At 45.7% G+C, this 22244-nt stretch overlaps 1 protein-coding gene across 3 annotated transcripts in view; it reads left to right on the top strand.

Moving 5' to 3' along the window:
• LOC125739023 (anoctamin-4-like) overlaps positions 1-21480 on the top strand; it is a 39759-nt gene extending 18279 nt beyond the window's left edge. For all 3 annotated transcript variants that reach the window (XM_049008653.1, XM_049008655.1, XM_049008654.1), the window contains 25 exons: positions 2733-2939; positions 3661-3797; positions 5302-5454; positions 5744-5844; positions 6321-6365; positions 6539-6670; positions 7139-7245; positions 7649-7704; positions 10938-11059; positions 11862-11996; positions 12601-12697; positions 12992-13052; positions 14160-14242; positions 14326-14466; positions 15529-15693; positions 16044-16080; positions 16396-16507; positions 16589-16646; positions 16855-16952; positions 17591-17733; positions 18087-18239; positions 18335-18482; positions 19139-19258; positions 19426-19531; positions 20332-21480. In XM_049008653.1, coding sequence (XP_048864610.1) covers positions 2733-2939; positions 3661-3797; positions 5302-5454; positions 5744-5844; positions 6321-6365; positions 6539-6670; positions 7139-7245; positions 7649-7704; positions 10938-11059; positions 11862-11996; positions 12601-12697; positions 12992-13052; positions 14160-14242; positions 14326-14466; positions 15529-15693; positions 16044-16080; positions 16396-16507; positions 16589-16646; positions 16855-16952; positions 17591-17733; positions 18087-18239; positions 18335-18482; positions 19139-19258; positions 19426-19531; positions 20332-20523 — 2909 coding nt within the window. In that variant the 3' untranslated portion in view covers positions 20524-21480. The remainder of the gene's footprint in view (positions 1-2732; positions 2940-3660; positions 3798-5301; positions 5455-5743; positions 5845-6320; positions 6366-6538; positions 6671-7138; positions 7246-7648; positions 7705-10937; positions 11060-11861; positions 11997-12600; positions 12698-12991; positions 13053-14159; positions 14243-14325; positions 14467-15528; positions 15694-16043; positions 16081-16395; positions 16508-16588; positions 16647-16854; positions 16953-17590; positions 17734-18086; positions 18240-18334; positions 18483-19138; positions 19259-19425; positions 19532-20331) is intronic.
• Positions 21481-22244: the final 764 nt, after the last annotated feature.

Here is a 22244-nt window from a genome sequence, read left to right as displayed (position 1 = left end):
TGTTAAACTTATATAGTTATATAAGATGAAGAGCCAACACATGGGGTTGGGCTGGGCGTGGGCGGGGGGGTATAGGCACCCACCCCCTTTATCAGAACAGCTGAAATGGCCGATGGTCACAGAAACCCCCAACGATGGGCGACAAAGTGTACCAGGGGAGAGACGTGCAGACCAGTGGTGGGTGGGAGATCTGTGAGTCACTTATATAAAGTAAATACATAAATTATTCAGTATGTTAATGTGAACAAATCCTCAGTATAATAGTATGTTACAGTATGTTAATGTAGCTGCAATGGTAGTTCAGGCTAAATACCACTAAATAACAGCATCTAGGCCAAGATTTTCATGGGGGGTCAGTACGGGTGGGGATGGTAAAAGTCGGGGGGGGGGGGGTAACAGTTGTCAAGCCACAGTCAGAGAGGGCTCCTAGAGATTTTGGGCCCCATGAAAGCACGTCATATTGGGCCCCCAACCCTAACCAATCCAATGATGGTTCAAATTTTTTAGGGTCCCTGTCACTCAGGGGCCCCTGGTAACTCCCCCCCTCCCCTTTACAGCACCCCTGGACACAGCACACCACAAAAAGTAAAAGGCGTGTCACCTGTGCATACATAATGTCTTAACCTTTTGTTTTTCACATTACTGGATGTTTTTCTTGGGGGGGCACAGGCAGTGATTTGAGGAGGGCTAGGCTGGAATAAATACTGCCGAAGACCCAGAAAGAAGACAGGATTTTCTGGAGAAATGCTTTCAGTATGGTCACTGGGATTTGACGTCAACTTGATGGCACCTAATCTTAATAATGGAAAGATTAGGAGAGAAGTGAATTTGATAAACAAAAATCTGAAAGATTCCCCATACGCATCTGGTGCAAGTGCAAGGAGGGGCCCGGAAGGTTCTACTTTAGCAGGCCAAGGACAGTGATGGTCAGAGTGTGCTCTCTGGACGGCGGCTTTATCTCTGGCGGCCAGGCAGATAAAGCTGGAGACGTGAGCGGTACTCGATAGCAGATGCGGAGCCGCGATAAAGCAGCCGCTACCTGAGACTGACGCGCGAGCGGAGCTTTCGTTACAGCACCGCCCGAGCCAGATATATACAGATATGCTGAAGGAGGCATCAGCACAAGATGGCTGCTCAGGTGGAACCTCACATGGACAGTCACCTTTGCTCAGATCTGTGGATCCTTGGGCATCTGCAACTCCGTTTAGAATTTTTCTAATTCTAGTGAGCAGTTCATTATTCCCAGTGGTTCTGGAATTACAGTCTTGAAATAGAAAGAGGGAGGAGTTTGACAGGGCTGATGTTTCTGTTGGGGGGTAGATTTATTGGCTCATACATCTGTCAATCACTGCCATGGTCCAATAGCAGACCAGCACATGGAGGTACTTTAATAGGCACAGACACACATGTACATACAGGTGAGAGCAAGTTCTGTCAGCCAGCGTCTAAGACCCATGGAGTCTTGCTGAGCCTAAGAGCCTTGCTGAAAATGTTACTCTATTAAGCACAAGGACGTTGGTTTGGTCAGACCCAACCCCCCCGCCCTCTAAACATACATACCATCCATATCCAAATCTGCAGCCTTAGTTATTTATCAGAGGTAATATAAGCATGAATCATACGGACAACAAGATTTAAAAACAAAAAAAAATGCAATTACGAATTCCATTTTAGCTTTAAAAAAAAATTCTTTTAAATCTTTTGAGCTGCCAATTTTACTCCTTCAAAAACCAAGGGTCACGATGCAGAAAAACAGCTATTTTAAATTGTTGGCCATTGTATTTTCACGGCACCCTTGTCGCTGTCAGCTGAACCTGCACGCGGCGTCGCTTGTAAGCCGCTGTACAAAGTGGCCTCCCACGTCGCCCTGTGAGGGTGGCGATGGCACTGCAGTGGAAGCCCCCACCCCCCGAGGGGACCTGCTTGAAAACACACTTCGCCGCCACCTACTGCTTCCTCTCTGTGCGCCTGGCGCCCACGCACCGTCGCGAGCGCGGCTCTGAAAGCGGCGCCTGACCTTAGCGCCGACCCCTGCTCAGCGGCTCATTTCGTTTTCCGCTCCGTTCGAGCCTCCATGGGAACCCAGGCCGGGAAAAGTAGGGAGGAATGTTTCAAGCGGAAAACGTTCGCAACCTTCATTTTCATTTTAACCCGTGGGTAGGCATGGGTGGTCATATGGTGCTATGGTGTTTTGGGTATAGCATGGTATTCTGGGGAAAATCTTCGCATTCACAAATTTATCCCCCGATTCCAAATACAGGCCTTGTCTTCAGTTCTCCCAGGTAGCAAATTTAATAATTACTGATTCTAATTGGTCAGAGGCTTCACACCTGGCTCACGGGTAAAGGAAGGCTGGGAAGTCAGCAGTGCTGGGCCCGTGGGGACCGTGATTTGAATAGCACAGCTGTAAGGTATGAAAAATTAGATGCCACCCAGGCTGGGAGCTGCGTCGGTCCAGTTGGGACGTGACCCCCCCTCCATATTGGTAACGCAGGTCTATGACGTTGAGGCATTTCGGTTTTATACTGTTTGCAGTGTCAGTTTTTCAGCCCCTGGAGGAAAGTGCATGATGGAGGATTTCACCGCCTAGAGCTCAGCAGAATATCCTGCTGAATTCCCAGTGGGGTTGCTGTGGACGCAGCAAGCCTTCCCGTGCCATTGCCCGTGGCCCCGCCTGCGTTTCCAGGGGCGCCCCTGACCTCCCGGCGTTCGTCTCCCTCTCTTCCTGCCAGGCATAAGCGTGTCTCTACATGGGGCTGACCTCCAGTGGCGGAACAGCCAAAGACGAAGTGCTCCGCATCCCCTCCCTCAGGGCTGTGTGGCAGTGGTGAGGAACTTCTCCCTGCCTCCCGTCAGGAAGCCCGTAGCCATGGATTCCTCTTCTTCCGGGGATCTTCCCTCCAGAGCTGCCGCTCAGTCGGAGGAAGCCCCACCCAATGGTTAGTTCCACTAACCCCTGCTGTCACATGACACGTGTGTTTGCTTCTGATTGGCCAGTGGATCAGGTCATTCGAATAATGGGCGTTTCTCAATATGCAAACTGTGACCATACGTGTGTTCTCATGTACCCGTTTCATCTTCCTCTGCCGAAGAAAAGTTCATAGGATGGTAAAAAAAACCTCGATGTTGATTTTGCTCTGTCACAAATATGAAGGATGCATCGGTTGCGTCCTCTCCAAACGAGACCAATCCCATAATTTATTGCAACGCAAGTCGGTTCTTGGGAGGTAAGTTGGCAAAACCGGTCTTGCCAAGACCACAAGTACGATCTTTGCCTTCTTGGTATTGAGAAACACCCAATGTTTTGTTAGGGAAATGCATTATAGTTTGGTTTATAGCACCCGGGCTAGGCTTCAGGTATCCTCATGACCCAATCCTGAATTAGTATTTGGAAGATGGATAAAATAAACTGATTACTAAAAAATCAAAAACAAACTGATTCAAAGGAGTGTACTTTCATAAGGCTGCGCTCTCATTCTCCCTGTGGTCTGAATGACGTTGAAGAAGATGATTTCTCCCTCGGGGTCATTATTCATCTTCTCATCATTCTCATAATTTCTTAAACTGCTGACCTAGTAATCCGCAATGCTCGGGTGTTGTGATTAAGGATATGCTTCCCTTTAAAGAACGCCAATCTTACCCTCTCCCTCCTCACATTAGCAGGTACGGTTGTGAACGTCTTACTGGGCAGATCGGAGGAGCTGCATGACCTGCCCAAAGACGATGACTCGCTGCTGAACCCGGGCAGTCAGACCCAGAGCTCGGAGGGGCCCAGCCAGCAGGACCTGACCACAGAGGTGCTGGCCGTGATGCTCCTTCCGGGTCACCTGACCTGCTCTCATTTCATATATGCCAAGATGCGTAAATCATGCTTGAAAATCATTTGCCGACTTACATCTTCCATTCATAAGCACTATGTAAATTTTATGTAGCATCTGCAGAAAGTGTTACAAAAGGTTTTATGATATTATCATAAATTATATGACATCACACATACCGTAAAGGTGTAATTATGTCCAGTGTAGGTTATTCTGCCATGTTTATTACGATGTTCATCTTCTAATAGCTTTTTTGAGCTGCCCTTTATGGCTTAGATAAGACCATTTATCTGACAGCATATCAGTTATTTAAGTTGACGTGCGCTGGCTGTTTTTCCCGTCTCGGTTACTGACAGTGCGTGGGTCCACACAGCGATGCATTTGGCCGTCCGAACGTTTATTCGGATGACGTGCCAGGTGTCATGCTGACACTGCGGGCCGCTACGTGGGGGGGGGCAGGTCAGACTCTGCAGCTCAGGTGACTGCGCCGCTGCTCCATCCGCACGCAGCTGGCTGGCACAGTTAGGAGTAGATGGTTGCTTGAAGGAAACTGTGAGATGGAGGCGGGGTTATGAAAGTCCCCAGGAGGGGGCAGAGTTTAGTTATGAGCGCACTCGTTCAGTTCACCCTTGCCTTTCTGCCAATCAGTACCATTCCCCTTTTTGCATGTAATTTGGTTCTCTTTGCTATCCCAGCTGGGGGAGCGTTACCAGAATTTTCTGAGATAAGCTTACCCCTCAGGGCTCTGTTGTTCTGTGGCGGCCCCGATTATTTGTAAGGTAATCGATCGGCTGATTAAACGCTATCTCTTCTCCTGCTCCCGTTCCTAAATTTATCACCCGGTCATTCTTACGCTGACTGTACATCGGACGGCTCAATTCAAAGCTTTTGTTATTTACAGTGCAATCTGGGCATCGGGAGAGAATACAGGAGATAAATGTCTTCGCCATTCGCCGACATTGTCAGCATCAATTCAGGCGCGAATGTCGCATGGCTGCGGCGGGATATTAGCATTGATGCTGGATACTGTGTGATTGTTTCCTTTTCCTGGCAGACGACCCAGTAGGATGTAAAAGTAAAAGTGAATGTGGTATGAATAGAGAGGATTTTGGCTGAAGTGCGTATTCCTGGTGTGTAACATACAACGAGGTAATTGGCCAGGAGATCCCATGGTTGATGGCAGCTTGTGGCTTTAGTCCAGGCTGACTTATGACCCACCGTTGGCTGGCAGCTGTTGCAGCTTGGCTAATGCTAAGCTAAGCCCTGCCCAGGGTCTGACTCAGTCTTTTTAAAAATGAGTTCGCTGCCAGGATTTCTTCGCATCTGCTGACCGCGCAGTCCCAGTTATCGCCAAAGACGCTTCCGCGAGATAATTACGCTTTTGTGCTCCTAGCGATTAATCGACTCGTTCACGTCTCATCCTGACAAATGCTATTCTTCCGAGGCACCGTGTGAATTTCTGTTAACTTCTGCAACTCTGCAGGCGGGAAGGAGCAAATCCAGCGGCCTGTGCTTCAGCGACGGGAAGTGCCGGATCGACTACATCCTGGTCTACCGGAAGTCCAATCCACAGTCGGAGAAGAGGGAAGTGTTCGAGAGGAATATTCGGGCCGAAGGCATCCAGATGGAAAAGGAGGTAATCGTCCAGGATATTCAGGTTAGGAGATGAGAAATAAGGAGGCAGAGAAGCGTTGTTTGAAGGAGAGTGGATCCCGGCAGGATCTGTGTTAAACGCGGCAGGCGCTTGTCGTCGCTACACCCACCTGCCGCTTTGCTGACATCCACTCTGCAAGGTCAGGATCCCGACGTTCTGTGAAAACATGCGGTTTAGCTGCTTGCGATCTTTCTGCTCAGCACTTGTCTCTCCTCGTCTGCAAGCTCGCACCTCCCTAGCCCACCGCTCAGGCCTCCCCCTCTCCCCTCAGTCTTCCATCACCAACAACGACGTGATCTTCGTTAAGCTGCACGCGACGTGGGAAGTGCTCTGCCGCTACGCTGAGCTGATGAACATCCGCATGCCCTTCAGGTGGGAGCCCTGTTATATACAACCTGAACACCGTCAGCTGTCCCATATAACCTGAACACCACACATCAGCTGTCATATACAACCTGAACAGCGTCAGCTGTCCCATATAACCTGAACACCACACATCAGCTGTCACATACAACCTGAACACCATCAGCTGTCCCATATAACCTGAACACCACACATCAGCTGTCATAAACAACCTGAACACCGTCAGCTGTCCCATATAACCTGAACACCACACATCAGCTGTCATATACAACCTGAACACCGTGAGCTGTCCCATATAACCTGAACACCACACATCAGCTGTCATAAACAACCTGAACACCGTCAGCTGTCCCATATAACCTGAACACCACACATCAGCTGTCACATACAACCTGAACACCATCAGCTGTCATATGCAACCTAAACACCACCTGTCATGCACATCTGCTATTCTGTGTAATTAATGGCCACTTTCTACCTTTCAGGAGAAAAATATACTACCTTCACCGTCGATACAAGTTCATGAGCAGGTTGGTTGCTGTCATTCTCTCAGTTGTATATAAACAGAAGACAAGCATTAGTTGTAGGCAGTAAGTCGCCAATTTCAAATCCCAGTTACAAAAAGCAGAGCAGCTTTGGAAGGCAAATGGCATCACCTGTTGTGAGACATGGTGCCACGTCTCTCCCCTCCCATCCCGCACAGGATGGAGAAGCGAATAAACAAGTTTCGTGGATGGCTACCTCGCAAACCCATGAAGTTCGACAGCGACACTCTACCCGACCTGGAGGAGAACGATAGTTTCACAGCCCCCTTCAGTCAACAGCGAATACACCAGTAAGCACAGCCTCTGACTTATACATGTGATACTGTCCTTGTCAGCAACGCTACAGCCAGAGGCACCACATTGACTGTTTGACCACTGCCTGTGCCATTGACATTTCATTTTGTATAGTTAATGCTCAGTCTCTTATTTTTTTCCATATTTGATTTTAGTTTAAAATTATACTTCTTGCTGTAGCAATGGATGGAGCGTTTCTCTGTATTTGTACAAAGCCAGTAAAAGGATTCAGTTCAACTTAATTCAGTTCACAGAGGGTATGTGATATTCTAATCAGATAAATCACAGATATTGACACACATCTTTACTGTACTGGGTGAATTTGGCATACAGACGCCCATATCCCACTGTCTTGGAGATGATCTCCCATGAGTCACATGGGCGAGAACATCAGCACAGGAAGCTACGAGCTGTATTCCTGGAGTCTAAAATGGAGGCTTTTTTTCTCCACCTCACTGTTCCAGTTTTATCATCCACAACAAAGACACCTTCTTCAGCAACGCCACAAGGAGCCGAATCGTCCACCACATCCTGCAGAGGGTGAAATACGAGGAGGGCAAAAATAAAATTGGTAAAACAAAAACAGAAGGAATTAATTAGCACTGCAGTAGCAAATGATGTCGACCGAAGTGCATCTGCGGGAAGAGATAGGGAGTAGCTGCGCATGCTGCATGCCGAGCTGGTAAATTGGGAGTGTCTGTTCACGCAGCCGGAAGCTCGCATGTCTGTGGAAAGCAGGGCGCTTCCGCTGAGCGTGGCTATGACAGTCTCAGACAGCTGCAGAACATCCTTGTCCTTGACCCGGACTTCGTATCGTGCTCATGGTTTGCGGCCTACATACAGACAAAGCAGGGCAGAATCAGCTAAGGTTGTGCGGGCTGTGAACAAGCATAGAAACCCCGTCCGTCCGTCACTTTATCAATGAAATTAAATACTTGCTGCTCTTGTCCGATCATGCGATGTTTCTCCCCTAGGACTCAACCGCCTCTTGAGCAATAATTCCTACGAGGCAGCGTTTCCCCTGCACGAGGTAACGATTTCGACCCGTACAGGATGGTTTAGGGTTCGATTTTCGGGGTGTGTGGCCACCTCAGTGCTCTTTGGGATGGAGGAGGCAGTTGTGGGGGGGGGGGGGGGGGCATGAGATGGAGCATGTTGCTTTAACTGATGTGCAGTGTTTCCGTCTTACAGCTTAGCTAGCAGTGGAAATGTGTGTTAATGAGTATGAATAGTACACGTTCAACGCCGCTTTGGCACAGACCACTGATGTGGGAGGGGAAATGCGTCAACGTCAGCGTTTCTTAAAATGATATCGAAGGTCAGAGACGCAAAACTAAATGTGGGAAATCAGGAAAATTGCACAAACCCCCCCCCCTGTGGCCTGGAACCCCCCAAGCACACACACACAGAACATTCTAGTAAACGCTGAAGTTCATTAGCGGGCTGTGCGGTGATTTCGCTTATGTGGCTGCTAATGTGCTGGGACCTTCTCTTTTTTAGCGCCGGGAGATCCATTAAGCCACAAATGCAACTTAGCAAAATGTTCGGGGATCGAGTGACACTTTGATAATAAGGAAATATAACACAGCCTCTTCCAAAGGCCTTAGCTTGCAGAGAACACATAAATTCTGGATTGCCGTCTAATATGGTCTGTCTTTAAATATAAATCGCCTCGGTGCGGTTCGGCTTACATTGGGCCTAAAGTCACAGTTTTGAGGTCGCCTGTGATTTTAATCAGTTTTAATCTATTTTATTATCCTGGAATACACGTCTGCTCCAAACTAAAACATAACTTACATTTGATACTGGAGACAAAAGTAAGAGAAACTATGAGAGTAACTGGTGTCAGAGACATTTTCTAGATTTTGTACAAATATCTGAGGATATAAAACAATGGGTGACGCTATACATTAACTGCAGTTTCATAATTCATTTATAATGCAGTCACAGAACATTTATAAGCAGCATGTAAGTATACATTAACATCCTAACATCCCTTCACAGCTTTAATATACTTTAATAACAAACACTGTATTATAATGACAAACATTATAGTTATATAATTGCTTAGTGTTTGTTATTAAAATAAATTAAAGCTGTTAAGATATGTTATGGTACACTTACATCGTTTATGAATGTTCTGTGAATGCATTATGAAGGTGCACTGCATTATAAAGGTATTGTAAAAGTGCAATTAACATGAAGTGTTACCAGACAGCGTAGAACTAATTGATTTTATTACAAATGATGGCAATTCTATTACATCACATGATAAACATTTGGTACCGATTAGGATTATTATCATTAATGAAAACTAAAAGTATAAGGAATTATATTCGTAAACTGAAATAAATCAAGATACAAAAATAAAATAAAAAAATGTAAATAAACGAAACATGAATGCTACTTCCGAAAGTAAGTAGTTTTAAATACTGTTTCGCTAAAGTAACAATTTGCTTATCTTTCGTAAGAGCTGTAGCTGTTTTCCCTGTTTTGAAGACGTTAGTACACGTGTACTGTGTATTCATGGAGGATTCTTCAACGATCAGAAACATAAAATAGCTTTACAACTTTCAGTCTATGCCTAGAAATAAAATTACGAAAACCGAAAATAAAACATAAAAAAACTAAATAGAAATATATTAAAAAAATTCTAAGTAACAAAACCCACACTAAGAACTAGCTAAAACTAAGCTGGATTTCAAATAAAAACTGAAAATAATGCAGAAATAAAAACAACATTTAAAAAGCTTTTAAAGCTATTCGCTATAAGCTAAAACTATAGCGACCCTGGTGCACGTCGCAGTAGATCTGTGTGTCCATGATCGCAAACAGCTTGTAGTCATGATCGTGAAGCTTTGAAGCGAATGTACTCTTTACTGCCTTCAGTGAGAGTCCTGATCCCGTGACTCCTTTCTGGCCACGGCTCACTGCGGAGAGTTTTAATTTACGGTGGCGGAGAACAGCTTAGTCAGCTGCCCGCCTGGGATGGTCAGCGTGGTGGACCTCCTGGCCGGGCTCGCTGGACTAGAATCATCAGCGCCGTTTTGACGTCGGAGTCGGAGGACAAGACAGCATGAGTCAGTTTGAGGCTGGGATCGTAGGTACTCGGGGTCAAGGATAACTGCTTAAGCAGGGCACAGTGTGAGGGGCATCATCTATTATATAAATATAGCTCTAGTTAACCTTCTCAGCCTTGGGACGGCATGGGAACTGAGTAGAACCATCGATATGCTGTCCTTGACATTTACGTATACACTCAGTGGCCACCTGCTTACCTATACCATGTTAGTAGCAGGTAGGACCAACATTTTCCCTAGAAGCACTTCGAGGGTAAACGAGATGTGGATACAGCGAAGCCCTTCTACACATCTGATCTGTCGTACTGAGCTGTTATTTTTGTACTTGTGACCTTCCTGTTAGTTTTAACGAGTCTGACCATTCTCCTCTGATCTCTCTCAGTGATCAGGTGTTTTCAGGTGCAGGAATGCCATTGACCTGATGTTTTTGTGCATCAAAAAATCCTCTGTAGACTCTAGACACTCTAAAATCCCAGGAGGGTGGCTGATTCTGAGATATCGAAACCACCAAGCATGGCCAAACAATCACAACACACTCAGAATCATTTAGATCAGACTCAGCTGTTCCGCTGCTCAGACCCGGCCTGTGCTGCTATATGTATTCAGTTGCAGCCACGTGATTCGCTATTTGGAGAAGCTGGCTGTTCGCATTAATAAACCGGCCACTGAGTGTATATGGAACCTCAATGAACCTGGAGTGGGACTCTGTAGAACTAACCTAAAATACAGTGTGTGGGGGGGGGGACTGAATTAAATCTGCTGAGGCAGTAATAACTTCTTTTGTTGGAAGTGTAGGAATTCAAAGCTGGTCAAGGAAGTTCACAGTTTGCCTGGGAAAACAATGAAACTGGTTGAAAGCGTGGCTTGTTCTGGAAGCAGTTTAATTAGTATGTCTGATGGCATTTAATGGATATTCAAATAGAAACACGTGTGATCTATTATTCTGTTAACATCTCTGTCCTTTGTTTGATAAAATGAAACACTTTTATGCCCCTTGGCTGTTCATGCCAGTTATTGATAGCCTGTAAGTTAAATAGCTACAAACGTCGCGCAAATTGCGTAAATAAATACCGACAAATGTTTCATTATGCTTCAAGTATGAACGAGCTACAAGAAACTGTCATTTATACTATGAATAAATCATTTTAATGGACCAGGTGTGAACTGGGCTCTGTTTCTGCAGGGAAGCTACAGGAGTAAAAACTCCATTCGGACCCATGGGGCAGACAACCAGCGACACCTCCTGTATGAGTGCTGGGCGTGGTGGGGAGTCTGGTACAAGTACCAGCCGCTGGATCTCATACGGTACTCCTGATTTACCTACAGAGCTCCCACTTGGGGCTGCTGTTAGCTTTGCTGCAGTTTAGCGTATAGCTGTTAGCTGTAGGTCAGTGTACGTAAGTGTTAGCTAATGACTACAGCCTTGTTTGCATGCAGAATACTCCTGCTTCGCATGAACAGAAGTGCATCCTGTAAAGGTGCTCCCCTGCCTTATGCCCCATATTTCCTGATGTAGGCTCTAGGTAACCTTCTACTGGAGAAGTGGTCAAGAACAGATGTATAGACACATAGAACAGATGTATAGACACATAGAGACTACATGTACATATAACAGAGGTTTCTATTAGCTGCTAGCAGGAAAATACAGGTTTCCATTGATTAATGCAATTAATTAATCCTCAAACGTCACCATGGTAATCAAAACCGTGTCTCATTAAATAGAATAATCAATAATAAAAATTTTAGTCGATCTACTATTGACTGATCTCAATATCGATAAGTATATATAACATGCATGTGTTGGCCAAGGACATTGTTATAACCTCCACCTCGTGTTACGATACGATGTATTGATTCACGGGAGTTTTGGGAGTGTGTTGATCAAAATTTTTAATGCGTACATAAAAGGATAGTCGCAATTAATTTAACCGCGATTAATTTAACTCGCTTTAAACAAAACCACATTAATTAAGGGAAACCTGTATAATCTTGAAGAGTTACTGAGAGCTTGAAGCTTCGATGCTATTAAATTCAGGCTCCTTCTGCCCTCATTGTCGTTTGGAATTTGGGTCATCCAGCGTGTCCTCTTGTGGGTGTTGCTTGGCAGGAGATACTTTGGGGAGAAGATCGGTCTCTACTTCGCATGGCTGGGCTGGTACACGGGCATGCTCTTTCCGGCAGCCATGGTGGGGTTGCTGGTCTTCCTCTATGGAGTCTTCACACTGGAGCATTGCCAAGTCAGGTAGCGTCAGTATCTCCCGGCCTTCAGGTCTGAAACACATCTCTTGGCCCTGTTCAGAAACGGTTAAATAATTCATGTGGGTCCCTCGTCACACTGGGATCAGGTGGGGGAGCCCGAGCTAACCATACATTCACGTCAGACCACCCAGGACAGCTTCGCCTGCGATGGGAAATGAAATCCTCTGCTTTTACCCATAGTGTGTGAATGCGTGTGTGAGGCTGTGCCCTGTGCTTCCTGTGAAAGGATCCACTACTACCCTGGGATGCATAAGAAATTATGGATGGATGGATGGAAAATGTAGGAGCATCAACATGCCTAATGCAAACACTGAACTCATTATCAGGAATCTCTGGACTACAGAAATAGATATTAAATTGTGTATTGATTAGCTCTAAATAACCTTATTGATCAAATATGTTAAAATATGGCTAAATATTTTTATTTATTTATAAATAGCATATTATAAAGAGCCCTACCTAGAATAAGTGGCTGGAAGATGGATGAATTATGTACGAATGTAAATAATACAAAAATAGCATATGTTTCTTTGAATGTGTTGTTTGTTGATAGCAACTAAGGCTAAAGACCATTTGTGATTTTTCAGTAAAGAAGTCTGTCAAGCAACATCAATTATAATGTGTCCCCTTTGCGACAAGTACTGCCCCTACATGCGACTGTCTGACAGCTGCGTCTACGCAAAGGTACTGTGTTTCGGCACATGGCCGCCGTCTCATTTTGAAGTGCCTTGCCATCTCCTGGCGGGCTCACCCTGCCATTCAGCATCAATGCCATTCATCTTCTCTCTTGTGATTTAAATACCCCTGCGTCGTAGATCACAGATCAGAGATTGGTGTAAACGAGGCTAGTTCGATCCAAGGCGTGTGATATTTAAACCAAAGGTGTACTCCTATAACAACAATAAGGGGTTATTCATTTCATTGCCGAGTGATTTTAAATGTTGATAAATGCTTGAACTCATTCTGTTTTCATTATAGGTAACTCATCTGTTTGATAATGGGGGAACCGTGTTCTTCGCCGTGTTTATGGCGGTTTGGGGTAAGTTACCGCACCATCAGACAGGCAGCTTTTGTTGAGACAGCATTAATTAAGAATATCTTGACGCTGGTCTCGTATAGATTCCTGCCCCTCGTATTTTTGTCGCAATTGAATTATATATAATCTATCAGCCCTGCGTAAATCGAGACGAATCATTCTGGCTATGCGCATTAGCCGGGAATAATCGTGCCATTTGACTTCGATAGGCATCAGCGAATGTCCTTTTTCCGGAAAATCGGTGTCCTCATCTTGCATAATGCCCAGAGTGGCAGCTTTGAGGCTCGCGTGACGTCGCGGGTGGACTGCCTCAGGATCCCTGGGTGGGGAGGCCTTCTGCAGCGGACACGCCGCAGTGCACATCGCGCGTTTACCCATAATCCACGCATCAGAAGCCTGGCCCCGTGTTCTGGTGGCTGTCACATGACCTTGAGGGAGCTATCAGAGCTGCCCATTGCTGTTATTTTCGGTGTGTGTGTGTGTGTGTGTGGTGGTGGTGTGGGGGGGTGCTAATTAATGGCACTTTAACTTCCTGCATACTCCACATTTCTCGGAGATGTAGGACAGCTGCTGAGCACTTCAGTGAAAAGCTCGCTGATTTTGTTGCGTGGCTTTTTAAGAGCTGCAGTGGGGTTTATGAAGGCGAAACCTGGTGTTCAGAAGCGCAGAGCCCACGCAAGCTGTTCCCACTGAAAATACATCTCACCGTGCGCGCTGCGGATAACAGCACTGTCCATATATGCTGTGAAATATTCCACCGGGGAGATTTATTTTTTCATTCGAGGTTCTCTGGCGCCCTCTGGAGGCTAAAGGTCACTGCTTCAAGCTGGTGGAGGAGGCAGATGGGCCAGTGATGGCTTCGAAACTCCCTGTTATGTCATGACAGTGGTGAACAGATGAGCCGTGCCAGCCGACGTTTGGCACAGCTATCAGAGCGTGCCACTTTGGTGGTGACGGGCCCTGGGTGGCCCAAATCTGACCCAGATACAATTCTGCCTCTCACGTTTCACAAGATTTTGAAGCGACATGTTGTACTGTAACAAGAGTGTGAGCAATTAATGCGCTGATTCGTCTGGATGCCGCTTCTGAGCTGTGCTCTCTGCATTTCAGCAACAGTATTCCTGGAGTTCTGGAAGAGGAGGCGAGCAGTCCTCGCTTACGACTGGGACCTAATCGATTGGGAAGAGGAGGAGGTCTCTGTTCCATCTCTGTCTTCAATCCATCCCGGTGTCTTATTTTCAGAATCGTACAACTGGAGATTGATTGTCTCTCACAGGAAGAAATCCGACCGCAGTTCGAGGCCAAATACTCGAAGAAGGAGAGGATGAACCCGATATCGGGGAAGCCGGAGCCTTACCAAGCCTTCACAGACAAGTGCAGCCGCTTGGTGGTGTCGGCATCAGGGATCTTCTTCATGGTCAGTCATCTTCTTAGTCAGTTAGTTCCCCAGTGCTTCACTCTTCAGGGATCTCCGGGGTCAGTCAGTGTCCCAGTACGTCACTGTTGAAGGATCTCAGTGGTCTCTCCATGGCCTAGTCAGTATCCCAGTGCTTCACTGTTCAGGGATCTTCATGGTCAGCCAGTGTCCCAGTGCTTCATTATTCAGGGATATTCATGGTCAGTCAGTGTCCCAGTGCTTCATTATTCAGAGATACTTATGGTTGGTCAGGGACCCAGCGCTTTACTGTTCAGGGATCTCCTTAGTTAGTGCTCCAGTGCTTCACTGTTCAGGGATTTCCATGGTCAGTCAATATCCCAGTGCTTCACTGTTCAGGGATCTTCATGGTCAGTCAGTGCCCCAGTGCATCACTGTTCAGGGATCTCCATGGTCAATCAGTGCCCCAGTGCATTACTGTTCAGGGATCTCCTTAGTTAGTGCTCCAGTGCTTCACTGTTCAGGGATTTCCATGGTCAGTCAATATCCCAGTGCTTCACTGTTCAGGGATCTTCATGGTCAGTCAGTGCCCCAGTGCATCACTGTTCAGGGATCTCCATGGTCAATCAGTGCCCCAGTGCATCACTGTTCAGGGATCTCCATGGTCAGTCAGTGCCCCAGTGCATCACTGTTCAGGGATCTCCATGGTCAATCAGTGCTCCAATGTGTGTTTTCCTTATTTTATCCACTCCTGTATGATGCCTCAGTATGAAACTGACCATTGGATATTATAAAAATGGGACACTTTTGTCCATAGAGGAGCTGGGAAGCATCATGATTTGGGATTTCATCTGCTTCACCTTATTTTCTGGAGCTGCATGCCAATGATGGTTAATGTCTGGTTTGCAAATGGAAGATGACAGCCCAGTCAATGACTTATTGCTCAGTATTTATGCGACGGAGACATTTTGTATTAAAATGGGCGGGAAATCAGTAGCCCATGACAGGCAGGTTAATCTCAGTCGTCTGTCATCTAGGCTCCCCGCTTTTTCTCAGCCGCGTCGCGGTGACGGCAGCCTGTCCGCTTTGCACGCCATCCAACAGATCCTGGTGGTCATCGCAGCCGTGTTCGGCATCGTCATCTACCGGGTGGTGACCGTCAGCACGTTCGCCGCCTTCGATTGGGCACTAATCAGGAATAACTCTCAGGTTGCAACTACCGGGACGGCGGTGTGCATTAACTTCTGCATCATAATGCTGCTCAACGTGGTAAGTTGCCCTTCACATACCCCTCTGCGCTCCTCTACTTTCTATAACTGCAGTTATATATTCTATTCACCAATTTCTAGGTGCCGTGACTGCAATTTGTTGCATTTAGCAGCTTTTATTCCCGCTTCCTGGTTTTGGGAGCTGATTTTATTTCAAGTGTCTTAAAATTGAATGGTTTTTTTATTCATTGGGCTGTAAATATTAGCTACATGAAAAGGAGCAGAGAGATTCTGGTACCCATGTTGCCTTATGGGGGTCACATGATCTGCACAGTGGTCCCATTCACCATCAGGGTGCATCACAAGCCCTCCCTCCTTGTGTCTGAGAAAGTGTGTCTATTTGCTTCCCAGGTGTATGAAAAGGTTGCTCTTCTCCTGACAAATTTAGGTAAGAAATTCTGTCAATTACTAATTTTTTCATGTATAATAAATGCAACAATGCTAACCAAAAATATTTTAATTCCTATGGCATATATTGATTATGAATGGAAGACCCATAGACTAAAATACTATACAAATATTTTCTCTCATTTTTGCTAGTTAATATATAATCACATAGTTATCATATTAAGCTAATAGTTAACTAGTTACAGTTGTGAATGTGTAGCGAATACAATATGTGTTGTATTGATTTGAACTGTTGAATGGATGGTTACATTGACGTTGCACTAACATTCTGGTGGGAACGCATCGACGTGTACAGAACAGCCCAGGACGGAGTCAGAATGGGAGAACAGCTTCACGCTGAAGATGTTCCTGTTTCAGTTCGTCAATCTGAACAGCTCCACCTTCTACATCGCCTTCTTCCTCGGGAGGTCAGTGCTATGTATCTGATCCGGGGTCAGGAGGTGGCCGCTGCCTGCGCCAAATCCATCTCACGGGCTCCTGTTCTGCAGATTCACCGGCCGCCCAGGTGCATACCTGCGACTCATCAACAGGTGGAAGCTGGAGGAGGTGCGCTAACATATTCACCGTCTCAGCTATCCCATAATTCAACATTAAAATGCCACAATATGATGCAATGCTAATATGCTAAAATAATACGATAATTAGCATAGCGTTAGCATAGTGGCTCATGAAAATAACGCCAAAGATTTCAGAGGGTGACTGGTAAATATGTCAGAGGTTCTGATTCGTCTCTCCCACTGGGCTGTTCTGGCAGTGTCACCCAAGCGGATGCCTGATTGACCTGTGTATGCAGATGGGTATTATCATGGTGCTCAAGCAGACCTGGAACAACTTCATGGAGCTGGGCTACCCGTGAGTACAGCTCAGATCATCTCCACACAAGGGGGCATCACAGTCAGTGCAGTTAGCTTGCTACTGGCTACATCGTTTGGACGTCTATGTGGCTCCCTCTAGTGGCCATTTGATGTAATGTTTTACAATGACTCCAAATGCATTATTTTTTCTTTTTATCTTCTCCAGATTTTACAGAGCCCACATAATCCTTAGCATTACGGTACAATGTTTATTCGTCTGTGTGTGTGGTTATTTGTGATTATTTAAATGTTTGTTTTCATGTAAGCATATCAAACATAAGACAGAAAACGATCAACCACGCAATTTAGGCGAGTCTAATCGAGATCTGTGTCTAGTTACAGAAGAGCACGAGTTCCAGAAATCAGACACCACATTAGTTAGTGCCTGTGTGTAAATCTCACATCGGTCCAATACTAGTAAATTCAGTTGCAAATTCAGCTTCGTTTAAGCAAAATATGAAATTCACATGATGGAGTTCCCTAACAGACCTTCTCGTTGGTACATGCAGCAGTAAAACAGGATCAGTCCAGATGAACTGCATTTCTGAGCTCGAGGTGCGTGTCTCAGTGACACTCCTTATATGATGGGTTCTGACTCCGCCCCCTGCCCTGCCCTGCCTCATTCCACCCCCCCAGGCTCATACAGAACTGGTGGACGCGGCGGAGGCTGCGTAAGGAGCACGGCCGGAAGGTGAAGGCCAGCTTCCCACAGTGGGAGAAGGACTACAACCTTCAGCCCATGAATGCTTACGGGCTCTTTGATGAATACCTAGAGATGAGTATGTGCACCTCCCTGTTGCTTGTAGCTGAGATTTCGCCATAATAAACCAACTCCTGCAGATGCTACAGATTCTCTAAGCACTTTGTTAGATTGGAATCCTGCACACTACGTTAAACATGTACACTGTATCATAAACAGAAAGTCAGTTTATGGGAAGTGAGGTGAGAAAAATTGTATCTGACTATTGGTGTGTATTTACAACTTGAAACATTGCCGTTTGTGTACTTGTATTTCAAATGATTATCTGTCTATTTGTTCACCCGTTTATCAGATTGTGGTAGCAATGTATCCCGGGTTTATCAGCTGTTCTTGGTATGTAAATTCAGCAAGGAATCGCACTTTTGTCTGCAGTCCTACAGTTTGGCTTCACTACAATATTTGTGGCTGCTTTCCCATTGGCTCCTCTGTTGGCCTTATTGAACAACATCATTGAAATTCGCCTGGACGCCTACAAATTTGTAACACAATGGAGACGACCTCTACCCTCGCAAGCAAAGGACATAGGCAAGGCCTGTCATTATATTCCAATGTATGTATGTATTAAGCGTTACATGATTCTCCTAGGACACTTATATATTTGTCATGTTGGTATTTTGAAGGCATCTGGTATGGCATCCTGGAAGGCATTGGCATCCTCTCCGTCATCACCAACGCCTTTGTCATTGCTGTGACATCTGACTTCATCCCCCGATTGGTTTATGCCTATAAGTATGGCCCTTGTGCTGGACAGGGCCGGGCCGGGGAAATGTAAGTACCAGGCTCACTGGTACACTGCCCACTACAGAGTCAGCTTATAGGGGTACACTGCCCACTACAGAGTCAGCTTATAGGGGTACACTGCTCACTACAGAGTCAGCTTACAGGGGTACACTGCTCACTACAGAGTCAGCTTACAGGGGTACACTGCTCACTACAGAGTCAGCTTATAGGGGTACACTGCTCACTACAGAGTCAGCTTATAGGGGTACACTGCTCACTACAGAGTCAGCTTACAGGGGTACACTGCTCACTACAGAGTCAGCTTATAGGGGTACACTGCTCACTACAGAGTCAGCTTATAGGGGTACACTGCTCACTACAGAGTCAGCTTATAGGGGTACACTGCTCACTACAGAGTCAGCTTACAGGGGTACACTGCTCACTACAGAGTCAGCTTATAGGGGTACACTGCTCACTACAGAGTCAGCTTACAGGGGTACACTGCTCACTACAGAGTCAGCTTATAGGGGTACACTGCCCACTACAGAGTCAGCTTACAGAGGTACACTGCCCACTACAGATCCAAGATCACATCCAAGCTGTGCTGTCGTGGTTCTCTAACCATATTTAAAACTTTTTTTCGCATGTCCCTTTTTCTGAGCAAGCCATCAAAATCTGACTCTTGGGTTTTCCGCCCTCTCCAGGTGCATGGTGGGATATGTCAATGCCAGTTTGTCAATATTCCTCGTTACGGACTTCGAAAACCGATCAGAGCCCCGGTCGGATGGATCGGATTTATATGGATCCCCGGTGAGGTATTGCAGGTGGGGGTCTTCAGACGACATCGTAATAAACATCACCGACCTACCGAACCTAAAGTCTTATGCATGTTTACTCTGGAGTCGCCCTGGCAGTTTCAGGCAGTGATGATTCTAACGATCTGATCCTGCGATTCTTCCTGACCGGTGCAGTGTCTCTGACACCCCCGCAGGTATCGGGATTACCGCGCTTCGCCGGACTCCGAGGAGCCCTACGCCTACACACTTCAGTTCTGGCATGTTCTCGCGGCGCGGCTAGCCTTCATCATCGTGTTCGAGGTAAACCCGGCAGGTCACATTACCTGCTGTGCGTAAACTCTGTCAGGAAAACTGTAGCTAGAATATATACCATACAGCAACCCTAATGTATTGTAACTAATACATATCCCATATAACCTACACACTATCTAATGTACTGGACCAGGCATATATATTATATACAGTTCATAGAGTACTGTCTGTGGTGTATTGGATCTCATGTTCTGTGAATTATGTACATTTATTCATATATTGATATATAGTTTGCAATGTGAATGCATGTGAATGCATCACATCCTACGTTTTCTGTTTCTGCATTCCTGGTACTGTATTCCAGCTCCATCCAATCAGAGTTGTGCTGTTGCTGTATTCTAGCTTCATCCAATCAGAGTTGTGCTGTTGCTGTATTCCAGCTTCATCCAATCAGAGCTGTGCTGTTAAGGTATTCTAGTGTCATCCAATCAGTTGTGCTGTTGCTGCATTCCTGCTTCATCCAATCAGATTTGTGTTGTTAAGGTATTCTAGTGTCATCCAATCAGTTGTGCTGTCACTGCATTCCTGCTTCATCTAATCAGAGTTGTGCTGTTGAGGTATTCCCGTGTCATCCAATCAGTTGTGCTGTTGCTGGTTTCCAGTTTCATCCAATCAGAATTGTGCCGTCGCTGTATTCCACCTTCATCCAATCAGAGTTGTGTCATTACTGTATATTAGCTCATCCAATTAGAATTGTACATTTGCTATATTTTAGCTTCATCCAATTGGAGATGTGCTGTTGCTACATTCCAGCTTCATTTGATTTTGATTTGTCCCTCCGTTCACAGCACCTGGTTTTTACCATTAAAAACCTGATTGCCTACCTGATCCCAGACCTTCCGAAGGACCTGCGCGACCGCATGCGGCGTGAGAAGTACCTGATCCAGGAGATGATGTATGAAGCTGAGCTAGAAAGGCTTCAAAAGGAGAAGAACGAGAAGAAGAGGCACGACAGGTCCCACCACAAAGAGTGGCCCTGAAACTGACCTGGGATCAGTACGGTGGTCCTGTGGAAGATTCCAGCGAAACTACGGAACCCAGATTTCAGTTAGCACTGAACGTACCCATGACCGAATCATACGAGTAATTAATGGTGCACACCGATATTTTGACCTCAAGGGTACAGAACAGCGTCTTGGAGTTGGTTCAATGTGGATCACCATGGTTAGGCTACGTTAACAACTAAGTTAGTTGTGAACTCCAGTTATCAGGCTTAACCGGCCTTCCCTTTCTGATTTAGTACTTGTGGATCTGTAGTCTCGGATCTGATAGAAGTACACTTTAGGGTTTGCAGGTGATACTGTAGCGCTGGGACTTATTATGCCCCCTGCTGGAGCTGTCTGGAAATGGACATAACAATAAAGAAGCTGCATGAGGCATTCCTCAGCCATGCGGGGGTCCTGGGAGTCGGTGTGTGTACATACACTAACACGTCAAGCATGGCTCTCTCAAACGTAACGTTGTGCTCCCATTTCTCTTTTAGGAAAGTTATGTGTCGAAGAACATTTGACAATAGTTTGCTACTCTTTTTTGCAGAAGTTTGCGTTGTCCACTGTTTTACATCCTCAACAAAACTGAATGTAAATAGAATATTGGGGACTTTTACAGTTTGTGGTCTGTTGCAAATCCAACCACGTTGTCTTCTGTTCTCTTTGAGTTATATAAAAAAAAAACAACCTGTTTACAATGCAACCAAATCTTGATTTTAACATCTTATGAATAAGTTGAGAAATGATGACATATCGCTTTACTGTAAATATGGGAATATTCAGTTTTTGGCCTAAGGCCGTGTTTACTGCTTGTATAGTGTGATGCAATAAGACATTAAAAACGTATATGTCTGGACTCTTAGAGTTGGGTCCAGACTACTCGCATCTTCGATACCTCTCATGAACCATGGAAATGATTATAATAATAAAAAGGATTTATTACCAGCCGTTCAGAGATCCTGGTGCTTTCTCAAGTGATGCATCCTGCCCTCTGGACTGAATGTGTCACACGTTGGGGTCGAAGGTCGTGGTGCGTAGCTGAATGTAGCTCTGGATATAGGTACCCCAGCTGGACCATTTTCTGCTAATTAGATTTCTGCGGTCATTATCACAAGAGGCACAGAAGTGCTCTAACACAGAGCCTGCGGGCAAGATGTTCCCCTCTCTCATGCTGCCAATTTAGGGTATTTAACGGGGAGGGAGCCAGTAGGAGACCCATGAGTGTCTTCCAATTTACTATACAGGTCATCTGTCGTTCATCAAGATGAAAATCTGCTGGAACAAAGAGTTGGTTTAGACTTCTAATGCTCATTGTGTACAAAAACACACAGCTTCATCATCTGCTCAGCTCTTGATGAGCTCTCTTCCCATTGGTCAATTTATGGTGCTTTATGCAAACTCAAATCGGGCATGTGTAGCGAATATTTAACATAACGTCTAAGTGAACTTGGTTTTGGTGCAAAATTGGTTATTTCAGTAAAGTTTAAAATTATGAAGTATGCTGAACTTTTTGGTCATGTGATTACTTGTGTATGGCCTGTACATGGAGGTGTAGCGTCTTGTATCCTATTGGTTGTGATATCATGACATCATGAATTGTGTAGTGTCTTGCATCGCATTGGTTTTGATATTATGACATCACGCATTGTGTTGAAGCAGAGACCTCACTGCGCCCCGTTCCCAGCAGCCGTATGAGAAAAACAGGATATGCC

Source organism: Brienomyrus brachyistius, chromosome 3 (genome assembly GCF_023856365.1).
Source record: "Brienomyrus brachyistius isolate T26 chromosome 3, BBRACH_0.4, whole genome shotgun sequence".
Lineage (NCBI taxonomy): Eukaryota > Metazoa > Chordata > Actinopteri > Osteoglossiformes > Mormyridae > Brienomyrus > Brienomyrus brachyistius.
This window is presented reverse-complemented; position numbering and strand designations above follow the sequence as displayed.